At 42.5% G+C, this 13,202-nt stretch overlaps 2 protein-coding genes across 2 annotated transcripts; one reads left to right on the forward strand and one right to left on the reverse strand.

Moving 5' to 3' along the window:
• Positions 1-338: 338 nt before the first annotated feature.
• On the forward strand, positions 339-6,132 carry LOC138610019 (coiled-coil domain-containing protein 157-like). Its single transcript, XM_069682720.1, has 5 exons — positions 339-501; positions 1,000-1,169; positions 1,284-1,460; positions 1,550-1,718; positions 6,047-6,132. Exons 1-5 carry the CDS (start codon positions 339-341, stop codon positions 6,130-6,132), a joined length of 765 nt encoding a protein of 254 aa, XP_069538821.1.
• Positions 5,388-12,706, reverse strand: slc7a4 (solute carrier family 7 member 4). The gene is made up of 5 exons (XM_069683645.1): positions 12,667-12,706; positions 10,492-11,555; positions 9,593-10,299; positions 9,331-9,439; positions 5,388-7,379 (listed from the first exon to the last, which is right to left on the reverse strand). Exons 2-5 carry the CDS (start codon positions 11,471-11,473, stop codon positions 7,162-7,164), a joined length of 2,016 nt encoding a protein of 671 aa, XP_069539746.1. The 5' UTR covers positions 11,474-11,555; positions 12,667-12,706; the 3' UTR covers positions 5,388-7,161.
• Positions 12,707-13,202: the final 496 nt, after the last annotated feature.

Genomic DNA, 13,202 nt, shown 5'->3' on the forward strand with positions numbered 1-13,202 from the left:
TATTTTTTATGCTCTCTTTCTTCTCTTAGGGTACCTACAAAGATATCACAAAACAGACAAATGCAACGACATTCGACCGTGATGAGAAAGAGACACTATCTTCTGTTTCCCACCAAACAAGCTCAAAGAGTGACTTTTGCAGACATTGCCTTTCCGCTGGGTCTTCACCAAGCTCCTTTAACCATGTATCCTCCAGTCCGACCCACAACACCCCACTTTATCCTAAAGCCGACAGCCAAAATGTAAGCTGCCAGACAGTTGAATCGTCCCTCGTTCCCTGCGATGCATGTCATCAAGTGCAATCCAATTTGAGACGAGCAGGACATGCATTTGTAGAAATGTTTCAGAGTGAGGGCCTGCCTTCGTCTCTGCAGCCTCTCTTGGCAGCCGTGGAGGACACCCTGGAGCCGGGGCAGATGACAGCAGCAGACGTCGCTCAGTGGGCCAATGAGCAGCTCAGGGACATGCGCCGGCTGGCGAAACATCTCCAGGATGTGAGGGGTACAGTGCAGCCTCTTACTGATAGACTGTCCAAAGCAGAAACAGAGCGGGACAGATTCAGGTCTCAGTTGGAAAAAAATAAAAAAGAGTTCATGCAAGAAATTGAAAAACACCAAGCAAATATAGTCCAGCTGGAGTTTTCACTGCGGAAAGCACAGAGATCTATGAAAGAAACAGAGCAAAGGCTACAAGAGGAGCAACAACAACTCAAGAGAGGTGCAGAAAATTAACAAATAAATATGTCTGACACTTATTGAGATCACATTTACTATTATGTTTAATATTATTGTAACAGAAACTCTTTGCTTGGAGGAGACTAATTCCAGACTGAAAGAGGAAGTAGCAGAACAGCAAGAGACACTGCAAGAACTTGGTAAGGACATGCCACTCTTCTTATGATACTTACATTTTGAAGAATAGAATAAAATGCACTTGTCTTAGTTACACACTTAAAGTAATAGGATATCCTGCATGATAGATGTTTTAATTTTGTGGTAGAGTGTGAAAAGATTGCGCTGCAGGAGCAAGTGAGGACCTTGCACATAAAGGAAGAGGCCTGCTGTAAACTTCAGCAAAAGGTCCAGCAGTTAGAGAGGCAAATATCTGAGACTCAACTTCATCTCGACAAAGACAACGTCAAGTACCAGAGTGCGTGTCGTCAGCAAGAGGTCAGTGTCATGACAAACACTGGATCATTTGTTGTTTTCAGTGTCCCCTTTGAATCGGTCAGGAAACAGTTGTTCAGACAGATTCAGTCAGGTGCTCTTGTTGTTGTGTTGCAGTCAATGCAAGTGAAGCAAACATCCTTGCTAAAGAGAGTTGACGCTCTGGACGAAGAGTGTGAGGAGCTACAGAGGCAGTTGGGAGAGAGTGAGGAGAGACAGATCGGCCTACACAACCAGCTCCAACAGATGTCAGAGGAGATGGAACAGGTGCAGGCTCAGCTCGCTCAACAGCAGGTATTGACACCAATATACCCCTATCTTAATATCTAGCATACTATAATAAACACTTTTAAACTCGTGCTGTGATGCTTTTTTCTGAACAGACCCTGTGTTTAGAGCTCCAGAATGAGAAGAAGACACTGGAAAGATACGTAGGCGAGCTGAAGAAGAGTGTGACTGAGCTGGAGGAATTTGTACAAGCTTTAAAGGAGAGAGAGAGACTGTTGGTGGCTTTCCCTGAGCTCAGCCCTCTGGCTCAGAGCCAACCCCAGAGTAGGAGATTATTTCATATTTTTCTATAAGATATGTTTGTCTTGGATCTACCACTAACTGAAATAACTTGAATGTATGGCTCTGTGATGTTTGCACTCCTCTATAGAGCACCAGCTATAGTTTCAAGAGAGTAAACACAGAACAAAACGCATCACTTGGAAGGATAAAGCGTTTGTTTTCTTTACTTTTTGAGTGCTATAGTTGTGTATTATGTCTGTAAATGTTGTTCATTTCATGTTTTTAAGGTACAGGAAACGTGCTTTTGGATATGGAGCAACAATTACAGGCAAATAACATTCGTTTAAAAGTTCTGGAGAAGGAAAACACGACCCTGCACACCAGCTTGATGAAACTGAGCGAAAGGGTGCAAAATAATGGCACAAAGGTAAGACATGGATATTTCTAATGTTGAAAAATGTAAAAATAAACTTGTAAATTCAGCTGCTACATGTTTGTTTTGTGGTTGTTATTGTGATTAAATGAAACTGTATTCAAACGTTTGTTTTTAATAACAGGAGGCCTCACCCCGGCATGCATGGACACCAGCAGAAAATCATCAAAATCATGAAATGCACATGAGTTTAATGTGAGTTAAATTTTAAAATAAGTCTATAAGAAAATTAATCACCACACATTGTTTCAAGTATGCCTTATTTTTCTTTTGTACCACAGACAGAGCAACAGTGCAGCACAGCTGGGATGCACTAACAGAGGGAGGGAGGGGAGATGCGGGGAAAGTGGTCTGGACTCGGCTCCATCAAGGGATCTGTCGTCTGCTGCTGCCTCCCCCTCGTCCCTGCAACTCCACCTTCAAACCCTCCACCTCAACGCGGGCTCCACTGCTGCTGCGAGAAGCCACACAAAAACACGCAGCAGCTTTCTCCTCGCTCACTCCAGGAGCGCGAATCAGAGGAGAAAATGAAGCCGTGAATGCACTGAAACAAAGACAGTTACATAATAATGCTGCTCAGAAAAGGAGACTAAGGAGACCAGACTAAGACTAATGTTAATCTAATTATATGTTTACATTTTGTACACTTATGCTAGTAGCCTATTAGCCATGTTAGCACTGCATCTTTCATGATGTGTAGTTGATTAAATAAACTTACTGCACAAATATAGACTGTTATTTTATAGCTATTGAAATAGGGCGTTGATGTTTAAGACATATTAGGTTTCCAGATATAAGATACCTGTATGTTTCTGAATGGGTAGCCTTTGCAGCAGATGAGTCACCTGGTTCAGAGTAAATGGGCGGCATTCACAGCCTTGAATGTCACACAAACAATGACACAGATGCCGATTTGTTGATGCCGAAGTGCGATCTGACAGGGGAGGGGAGTGGGAGTTTCCATGGAGCTCAAGTGCTTGCAGCAGGATTCGTGCTCTGCTGAATCACTAGAGACCTTTTGTTTCACACCCTGCAGGAAAATCTGTCCGTGGATCCTCTATAGTGCAACCAAGATGTGGACCACACATGCTGTAGATCATTGGGGGTTTTGGCATTTGTCATCTGACACACATCATGGGGTTGTTTTTAAGAGGTAATTTGAGATGCTAAGAGCTGGGTTGTGTAATCTGAGTCAATAAGGAGGGGACGAGACTTCTGTTGTATCAGAGCTGTTTAAGTCAAACACATTTGTTTCATCTGTGTTCTTCAACTAGTAACATTCTGCAAACACTTGATTGATATTACTCGACAATTACACCCTGATCTCTCACCAACACGACCTGAATGAACACCTGATCTGTCACTTCATCTCCTGACCTGAGGGTTAATCTCCAAATTGGGTTAACTATGCAGTGGTCTCATCAAGTTAGCTCGTTTTCAGCCAGTGCCACAGATGCCAGTGAAGATTAAAATCTGCACTGGGCTTAATGGTAGTTCTTAGTAATGTTAGTCAAGAGAAATTAATATACGGCCTTGATTTTACAATAACAGATTTTGAATATGAGATGAGTCATGTCAATTCTTTATTCTAAAGTTGTGTGATAAAGTGAGTGAAAGTATTGTACTGTGCCATTAAAAAGAACTTTAAATCTTTGTAACCTACCTGGACGAAATGAAAAGTTTATACACTAAAATATTTCTTAATGTTGGTTGCAAGAAATTAATGTAAGTAATGTGTTCAGTCAAGAGCATGTCATGTCATTTCTAATGGCATTGTCTTTGTAACCCATTGAGGAAAGTTTCATATGGGTTATATATATTGTATACTATCAATGCAAATGAGTGACTATAGACGAGTTAAGGCTGAACCCAGATGCAGACTGACCACAGGTGAGGTTTCAAAAAGGTGTTTTATTTAGAAACACCTGCAGGGGATAATGAAGGTGTAGCTGGTGGGGGTCCTGGGCGAGATGGATTGATCCGGGAGGTGGTTGGCTGAGCAGGCTGGCAAGATGGGGGTCCTGGAGACAGGGAGTACAGGTGTAGGTAAGGCTGCAGGTAAAGCTGCAGCTAAGCAAACAAATGTGTATTGCGCAATGATTCGGCAGGGACTGCCTGTCGGTGCGGGGTGCTTTTAGGAGGTGGTGATTGCTTGATGGCTGGCAGGTGTGCTGATAGGAGATCCAAAGCAGGTGTGCTGAGGGTGAAAGAGACAGAGGGCAAGTGGGAAGGGAAAACCAAAAAAACACCAAGCACTCCTCACTCACACTACGATCTCTGTAAACAAAAAAGCACACTTAGGCACACAGATGTCACGGAGGAGTGACTGTGACACTACGCAGTCACAATGAATCTATTACAGTTTTAAAAACAGGTATAAAATCTGTTCAATCAAAGGGAATATAAATAGGATAAGTGTGTGAATGCAACCTAACACCTCACTCTCCCCAACACCTCAGAAACTCTCCCTCACTCCCGTCCTTTAAAACCGCACTCAAAACCCACCTATTTAAATCTGCTTTTAATCAATGATCTCTTATTATTTCTTCTTAACTTTCTCTTACCTTTATATACATATTTTATTTAACTGTTAGTCCTGTACTTTGTTTTTTTTCATTGGATATGTTCTTAATGTCTTTGCTATTGTTGCTTCTGTTCTTTATTTCATGTAAGGTGCCTTTGAGTACCTTTTAAAGCGCTATATAAATAAAATGTATTATGATTATAGTTATAGTTATAGTTATTATAAATAATAACACGGTGGTGCAGTGGTTAGCGCTGTTGCCTCACAGCTTGCCCGGTTTGGGCAAGGTGGGCCCTTTCTGGGCCTGGTCTCCGGCTTCCTCCCACAGTCAAAAGACATGCTTGTAAGGTTAATTGGTGTCTCTAAATTGCCCATAGGTGTGGGTGTGAGTGCAAAATGTTGTCTGTCTCTATGTGTCAGCCCTGTGATTGACTGGCAACCAGTACCTTCGCCCAATGACAGCTGGGATAGGCTCCAGCTCCCTGCGACCCTGAACAGGATAAGCGGTATAGATAATGGATGGATGGATAAATAGAAAACCAAAGCTGGCTTAATTGTAGTGGCTACGCTACCATCTTCACTAAACACAGACTAGCGCCTTTTCAACTCTCCAAATTAAATCTACGTTAAGGATGAGACGTCCTGAAACAGTTCACAAACTATTTTCATGACTAATGTAACCAGAATTTTGCAGGATGTGATCGGTGTAACGGGTACAGATAACACCACATTTGAGATTTTTGTAAATGCTGCTTCAAAACATTTATTTTATATGTAACACATCTTTTGCATTTTATACAGACGTACAATATAACAGAATGATTTGATAACTTAATGTGCAAGTACAGAGTAGAGTAATATTCAGAAGTAAGAAAAGTGTGCTTCCTGGCACGTCGAGACAGAAGAGAGAGGTGAGCAAACAATCAGCTTAAAAAAAGCACCACAGTATCCATATCGTTCACCTGCCCTGACATCAAAAGCATAACTGTGACACAAATTTACCAGACGTAGTTTTCAGTGTGCAAAGTTGTAGAAAATCCTCTTTTGACTTGACTCCTTTTAAAATATGTTAAAATGCCTCCTACTATGTGTTCTCTTCCACGTCTGTGTTTTGGTTCAATATATAGAAAGCATGAAGTCCTGTGTAAGAGTTTGCATCGAACAGACAGATAAATAAATAACTAGGATAACTTTAACTTTGGAATTCAGTCTGCATCTATAACAACACGTTTAAGGCCATTGGTTTCTTATGTAACATGCAAACACAAACTCAGATGAATAAAAACAAAGAATTCATTGGGATCTTTTCAAGTACATTTACCTTTGTGATAAAAATAAAGCATCTTGTCAGATTATTGAAGCTGTTGTTTATGAGTGTAGGAATGGTCTCATGTGTGCTGTTCTCTAATCTAGGTCAGGCCGCAGACTGGCGGCAGGGTCTGCTGCAAATCTGCTGGGATTACAGAGGCCTCAGAGAGATGAAGCACATCCCGGGATAACATAACAACAACCGATGTCTGCAAGCCTGCCAATATATTCTACCCTGTGTGTGAAGAATTTCATTCAATAGGTCTGTGCTTGTCTAATATATCCAATAATCTAATTATTTGTCAGGTAATCTCAGGAAATAAAAGATAAATAATCTATGTGCTTTAATTTCTAATCTCATACCAACAGGGGTAAAAGCGCAGGACTTAACAGGCGTGAGAAAATACTGCAAAATCAGTGACTCAGAAAAGAAAGGGGTCATGCGATGAGATTAAGAAGATTAAGTGAAGCGCTGCAGTGATGCTCAGCCACTTAAAAGAAAGTGAACACAAATTATTGACGGAGACTAATAGAGGATAAAATATAAAACTCAGACACCATGACACACAAAAACAACAGTGGTAGCAAGAGAAAAGATGCTAATGAGATCTGTACAAAAGCAAAATAGTATTAATAGAAAAATAAATAAACATCTTAGAAGATGGGTTTAAATAATTTGACAGAAACTGTTAATACTAGGAAGAAAAATATGAGAAAAAGGCAAAAATGTAAACTCACAAAAGTCTCTAAAAACACATGCTGACTGTGGTCAAACGATGCACTGGGTTGTCTTTTTCTTTGTCGTAATGAATGTTGGTTTTCCAGCTCCAGATCTGTGTGAATATTTAAAAAAACTTCCCAAAGAAAGCACCGAATATAACCTCTAACCACATGGGCTCTGACAAGCTTGCAGTGTTGCAGAGAAAAAGAGCTGGTCTTAAAGGATGTTAACACAACTTTGATGCTGGGAGTTTACAGGACAGTAATAAAGCTCTCTACTGTACATTCGAGTATTACAAGATATACAAATATGCTTCACAACGAGACAGAGAGCGTGCAGCCCATCCTGTGGTGTGCTAACATCTGCAGAGAAATGAGTACAGACTGTGGCAGGCCGGTCACAGAGTAAAGGGAGTGAGAAACAGAGAGTAACGGGCAGCGTATGATTGTGAGATAACAGATGATTACAGGCAGTAGTAATGACTATGTTTGGTCACACATCATCTGTTCCCTGCGTACTCCTCAGCAGGGGGGGCAGAGGGGGGCGTGGTGTGGTGGGCCGAGGAGTCCACCTGTCCGTCGGGCTGGACCGACTGCACTGTCTCTACCAGGCTGCCGCTGGGCAGCACCACATACCGGGCGGCCATGTCTTTGGGCTGCAACTCCCGCATGCCCTCCTTACTGTGCCAGATCCCGTAGCCAAAATACACAATGAGACCTGGGAAAGGGACAGAAGGAAACACCTGAAACTGTAAGGACTCAAATGTGAAATCAGGGTACACTGGACACAGGTGAGAAGTGAGAAAAGTACCTCAATGTGGGGTACAAATATCTGGTTTGTGTGAAATGTTGATAGCTCAACATTTTATTGTCCATTGGCAAAATAAACATCAGCCTATTTGTGTTATAAAACCCCTAAACAGACTATTTTAATAGTACATTTTTTAGGTACTTCTCTGGACAATGAACTTATCTTTTGGCATGTTGACAACAATACTAAGGGACGACAGTGATCCCAAACAGTGCTTGTGATGGACAACGCGTCTCCATCGACTCTCATTGTTCTTATTTGAAGCCAAAATACCTCTGAGGCGGGCACTGCCATCTTAACCAGCAAAGATCCCGCACGTCGGCGTATGTAACAGCAGAACAGCTTCTTGTGTTGGTCTGAAGCAGACGTTCACAGATACGGAAACTTCAATGACTGTAGTGATTGTTTTAGTTACATCTTCTCTCGCCAATCCTCCTCCACTCTGCTAATCCGGAACAGATCGGCTGCAGGAGCCGTATTTGTCAACAGAGCTGTCAATCATCCTTTTTACATTATCAGATAACTAATTAAAAGTAAACTTGTCAGAAAAATGAACACTTGGACATAAATCAGCATGATAAGAACTAACTATAATGACAGAAACCATGTTTGAGAAAATTTTATTTGGCCTGTATTTTGATTTTATAGTTTGACATGGAGGAGGCGGGCTTTATGACCTATACTGCAGCCAGTCAGCAGGGGGCGATAGAGATGATATGGCTTCACTTTTAGGGAGCTGTCATGTCAACCATCTTTTTATATTGTCCATTACAGAGGCCTCAGAGAGATGAAGCACATCCCGGGATAACATAACAACAACCGATGTCTGCTCCTGCCAATATATTCTACCCTGTGTGTGAAGAATTTCATTCAATAGGTTTGTGCTTGTCTTATATATCCAATAATCTAATTATTTATCAGGTAATCTCAGGAAATAAAAGATAAATAATCTATGTGCTTTAATTTCTAATCTCTGTTCTTTTTATATTGTCCATGGTGCCAAATGAAACCTGAGCATGCTAAAGCTAAGTGGATATCATGTTATTATGTTCACAGCCATAGTTACCCTGCTAGCATATTAACATTTGATAATTAGCAGTTAACACAACTGTTCCTGGCTATAAATTAAATTGTTTTTGTTGTTGTTGTTGTACAGTTCTGCAGCAAAATGGTGCCCCATTAAACAATGAACTGTCAGGCCAATACTGCCTTCCCTATAGCAATGCAGTATTTCAGAAAGCTTCAATATGTCGAATGCTTTTCATTTGCTAGAGTCAATGAAATACAGCACTTTTTTTACATCTCTACAGCTCTCTGTTGTTATACTGTAGTAATTGCTTGGATTTAACTTGAACTTTTTATGGAGGGTAAGGTCCAATACTTTTTCTCGGGAAAGGTTTTCTGTGAGAGAGAGCGCGCTGCCTAAGGCCCTGTCAAGTGTAATACTCTGTGTGTGTGCATCTTCTTAACTTGTTGCAGCCTGACAGTCATGTTTAAATGGTTTACCGGTCAAGATACGCCCTAAGCTAACGAAGCTAATCATGTTTCCCTAATAATCCTTCCTTACTGACTGACATGGCATTTACTTGCCTACATCCTCAGAGGGTTGCCGATAAATAGAAAGACTTTCTCGTTTTCGTAAGGGAACAGAAAATGTTTGTGTAATGTGATGATGTCACACTCTTTGAGATTAAATACATCTAAAAGCATGTGTGCTGTGGAGTCTTTAATAAATAAAATGAACTAAGCAACATAAGAGCTCACAGTAAATCTGTTCGTTCAGGTTCGGCTTTGAAAAAAGTATTACTGTTTTGCAGGGTTTTCTTTTTTCAGCCTCCAAATTCTGGTTTGTTCTCACCTACAGCGATCCAGACTGTGAATCTAACCCAGGTCAGAGGGCTGAGCTTCATCATGAGGAACACATTGATGAGGATACTGGCACCTGGAGTCAATGGAACCAAAGGTACCTGTACAAGAGCAAAACTTCAGTCATACACCAGTCACAGTTTAGGTGTTTTCATGAAACTAATATGTGGCTTTAAGTAAAAGTATCAATTTAAATAGCATTTCATTCTTCACAAACTACATGCAATAGTTGTAAAAAGCATAAAGGTGCTCACCTGGAATGTTTTGCTGTCACTCTGTGGTTCGTGGATCCATATGAGCACCATGCTAACAACATAAGCTAAGCTAAAAATCACCAGCAGCATTGTGAAACTCCAGAGCGGCAGCTGCAGCTGTTTTTGTCCAAACTCCAGCACAGCACAGAACGAGACGGAGCTGACGATCAGAGTCAGCACGCAGAAGGCCACCACCTCGCCCGGCTCACAGTCCCCCAGCAGCTTGCCCAGGTACGGGTCCCAGAACGCCTTCAGCTGTCCCGGTCCACGCTGCTCTCCGGTGTTCTGCCTCTCCACCAGCTGGAGTTTGTCAGAGAAGGACTCGTACTGCTTTAGCTCCCCGCTGTCGTCAGCTATGGTCTGAGACTCCGACGGTGCAGGGGACGGCCCGGCATTAGGGTTGGGAGACGTTGAAGCTGTTCCCTTGCTGCTGGTTTTGTCAGGCTGGAAGCGCAGCACGATGACGCTCGCTGCCACAAAGGTGTACGCCAGGAGGGTGCCAATGGACAGGAACTGGACCAAGGCCTCCAGGTCAAAGATGAGAGCCATGGTGGCCATGAGGAACCCAAATACTAAGATAGCAATGACAGGGACTTTGGTGATGGGGTTGACACGTGAAAAAATGGTGAAGAACAACCCGTCTTCAGCCATGGCGTACACGATGCGAGGGAGGGAGAAGAGATTGCAGAGCAGCACTGTGTTCATGGCTAGAAAAGGGAAGAGAGACACACACAACAAAATCACCGTTATTTTTTTCAAAGCGACCCAACATTAATCCACCATGAACACCACTTGGCAACACAGGCAGGGACAAACTTCATATAAACAGGCAGAAACCTCGAGCAGAACCAGACTCATTGCTGAACACCCATCTGCCTTAATATAAGGTTGACACTCACCACAGATGGATCCAACTGCCACAATAATCCCTGCCCAGCTGTAACCACGTCTGAAGAAAGCATCTGCCAGAGCTGAGTTGGGGTCCAATGTGTGCCAGGGTACCATCAGCGTGAGCACCGTGGACACCAGGATGTAGGCTGTCGCTGCCAGTCCGAGTGAAATCGCGGTGGCCATGGGAACAGCTTTCTGTGGGTTTTTCGCCTCCTCACTTGAGGACGCGATCACATCAAAGCCCACAAAGGCGTAGAAGCATGTAGCCGAGCCTGCCAGTATTCCTGACAAACCAAAAGGTGCGAAACCTCCTTCTTTCTGGCTCCAGTTGACCGGTTCAGCCAGCATGAAGCCAAAGATCAGGATGAAAACAATGACACCCAAGCTGATGGTGGAGAAGATGTGGTTTAGGTAAGAGGACACTTGAACTCCAAAAGAAATGAAGAAGGAGGCGACTATCAGGATCCCTGCTGCGAGGACGTCGGGGTAATGGGCGAGGAAGGGTACGTTCCACTGCATAATGTGAGTCTCCGTGAAGTTCTGGATGGCGTGGTTAAAAATGGAGTCCAGGTAGCCGCTCCATGCACGTGCCACAGCAGCTCCACCAATCATGTTCTCCAGAATCACATTCCAACCAATCAGAAAGGCCCAGATCTCTCCCACAGAGACGTAGGTAAACATGTAGGCAGATCCTGTTTTGGGAATGCGTGCTCCAAACTCTGCATAACAAAAGGCGGCCAGGAGTGAAGCGAACCCTGCGAAAAGGAAGGATAAGATGACAGCAGGCCCGACCATGTCTTTAGCCACTGTTCCCGTCAGGACGTAAAGCCCAGAGCCCACCATGCCACCAACCCCCAAAAGAGTCAGGTCCAGGGTGGAGAGGCAACGTTTCAGCGACGTGGCCATCATGTCGTCATCAAGAGTCTTCAGTCGATTCAGTTTTTGACAAAGGCGCACCGCTGGGGTGCAGCCTCTCGGACAGGCTGCCATAGTTACAGAGTATGACGGGCCAGCTGGGCAGGAGGGTGGTGTCACGGTCACACTGGATCCATTAGCTGTCTATGAAGCTGACCTGCAAGACAAAGGTGTACCTGAGTGAATGGTGTTTGCTGTAGACACATAGGTAGTCTACATGTCAACTAACCAATCAATACTAAACCATTATGGACACCTAATTGTTTTCCAATATTTCCCTCTATAATCATAGGATGATGTCTTGTAGGAAAAACAATGTTTACACAACAATTACACAAACATTTATCTATAATTATCTTTAATTTGCTTAGCATGAAGAAATAAAAGTGCATATTGCAAAGCTTTGATGATACTCAATGTAATGGAAATAATAATTAACTGTTTTTTATGTCCTGAATTATCTTATACAGTAGACCCAATTGTTGCTATCTGATTAAAAGCTACAGGCTAAAGTAGTGACATTTTTGCAGTAAATGTTGCATTAAATCGTATCAAAATTATCCCAAATTAATTCTATAAACAGCTTTTTAAAATGTAGTCATTCGGCTGTTTAAGTGTCTTTATATTGTGTATATTTCGTAACGAGACCTTGATGTGTGGCACTGTGCAATCTTATCCCACTACAGCCCCAGTCCACGTCATCATCCGGTGCGCTCGTGTGTAAAATAAAAGCTTTGAGTACAGTAATGATACAAGATGTAGATGCTGTAGGCTTGTATTTAATGTGTTTCACTGCCAACGCTCCGTCCAGGCTTTTCATCAGTGGTGTTTCCTGGTCCGGGCGGTGCAACGTCCTTATTCCTGGCCTCGATCGGCATATGGCGACAACAGGATGCCTCCCCCCGTTATAATTACGTAACGCTTTATCCCTCTAGAAATAATAAAACTACTGCCGTAAACTGCACGACACATTTACAATTAATTTATCTTCAGAATCATGGCCACAAACCAGACCGAGAATGGAAAAGGCTGCCAACTTAATCGTCGTTTGAATGCCAAATTAATCATTTATGACAAAATGGAAACGGACGCATAAGAGGATCGTTAGTAAGCTATTATAGGTCTCTCTCCTGGATGAGCTGGATATGCAGCGCGACATCGCACTCTTATTATGTGAGGCAGGTGTGCTTACGGGGCTTCCTTTGCAACCTCAGAAAGAAAATCAGAAGTCATAGTAGAAAAAAATAATAACAAAATTATCGTTTTACCGTTGTTGTTCAGAGTGCCTCATCTGGTCCGGTGTGTTAGAAGTTGCTGGGGCGCATCGTCTGATGATGGAGCAGAAGGTGCGCCGAGGAATAAAACCGACATGCACTGCCTGGACTGTTTCTTAAAGAGACAGTACGCTCTTTACGCCTGATAAAAGGGCTTCCCCGCTGCACCCCACCCTTATTACTGCAGAATAGGGATTAGTTTTTCAGAAATAATCTGATCGGACTGGATCAAACCTTTAACATGCATTGTTCAAAAGAAAAAATTAAAATTGAAATCTTATTAAATTGGATCACGTTATACATTTTTGACTTTGATGTGGATAAATGGATGTGTTGTTCAAAACTCTTATGATCGGGATAGATGGATAAATTGGGATTATTCGGATCCAAGTAGGAGGGGGTTTTCAGGATTGAAATATAACAAGCCTTTAAATTTGTCATAGAATAGCCAACGGTATTTGTATCATTTAGTATCTATTAAAGTCATTGTCCCCCTAAGATTATCAACCAAATATCTAACAACTAATATC

This window comes from Semicossyphus pulcher, unplaced genomic scaffold (genome assembly GCF_022749685.1).
Source record: "Semicossyphus pulcher isolate SPU_LCO1_2020_fin unplaced genomic scaffold, fSemPul1.0.p SCAF_6, whole genome shotgun sequence".
Taxonomy (NCBI): Eukaryota; Metazoa; Chordata; class Actinopteri; order Labriformes; family Labridae; genus Semicossyphus; species Semicossyphus pulcher.

What these genes read in the sequence shown, in the direction of transcription:
- LOC138610019 (XM_069682720.1), top strand. Translation starts at nt 339, where the DNA reads ATGTTTCAGAGTGAGGGCCTGCCTTCGTCTCTGCAGCCTCTCTTGGCA. An exon ending in ACATCTCCAGGATGTGAGGG is followed by an intron (nt 502 to 999) that starts GTACAGTGCAGC and finishes ATTTTGTGGTAG; the next exon opens with AGTGTGAAAAGATTGCGCTG. An exon ending in CTCAGCTCGCTCAACAGCAG is followed by an intron (nt 1,461 to 1,549) that starts GTATTGACACCA and finishes TTTTCTGAACAG; the next exon opens with ACCCTGTGTTTAGAGCTCCA.
- slc7a4 (XM_069683645.1), bottom strand. Translation starts at nt 11,473, where the DNA reads ATGGCAGCCTGTCCGAGAGGCTGCACCCCAGCGGTGCGCCTTTGTCAA. An exon ending in GGCAGTTGGATCCATCTGTG is followed by an intron (nt 10,300 to 10,491) that starts GTGAGTGTCAAC and finishes TCCCTTTTCTAG; the next exon opens with CCATGAACACAGTGCTGCTC. An exon ending in CACAGTCTGGATCGCTGTAG is followed by an intron (nt 7,380 to 9,330) that starts GTGAGAACAAAC and finishes TCCCTTTCCCAG; the next exon opens with GTCTCATTGTGTATTTTGGC.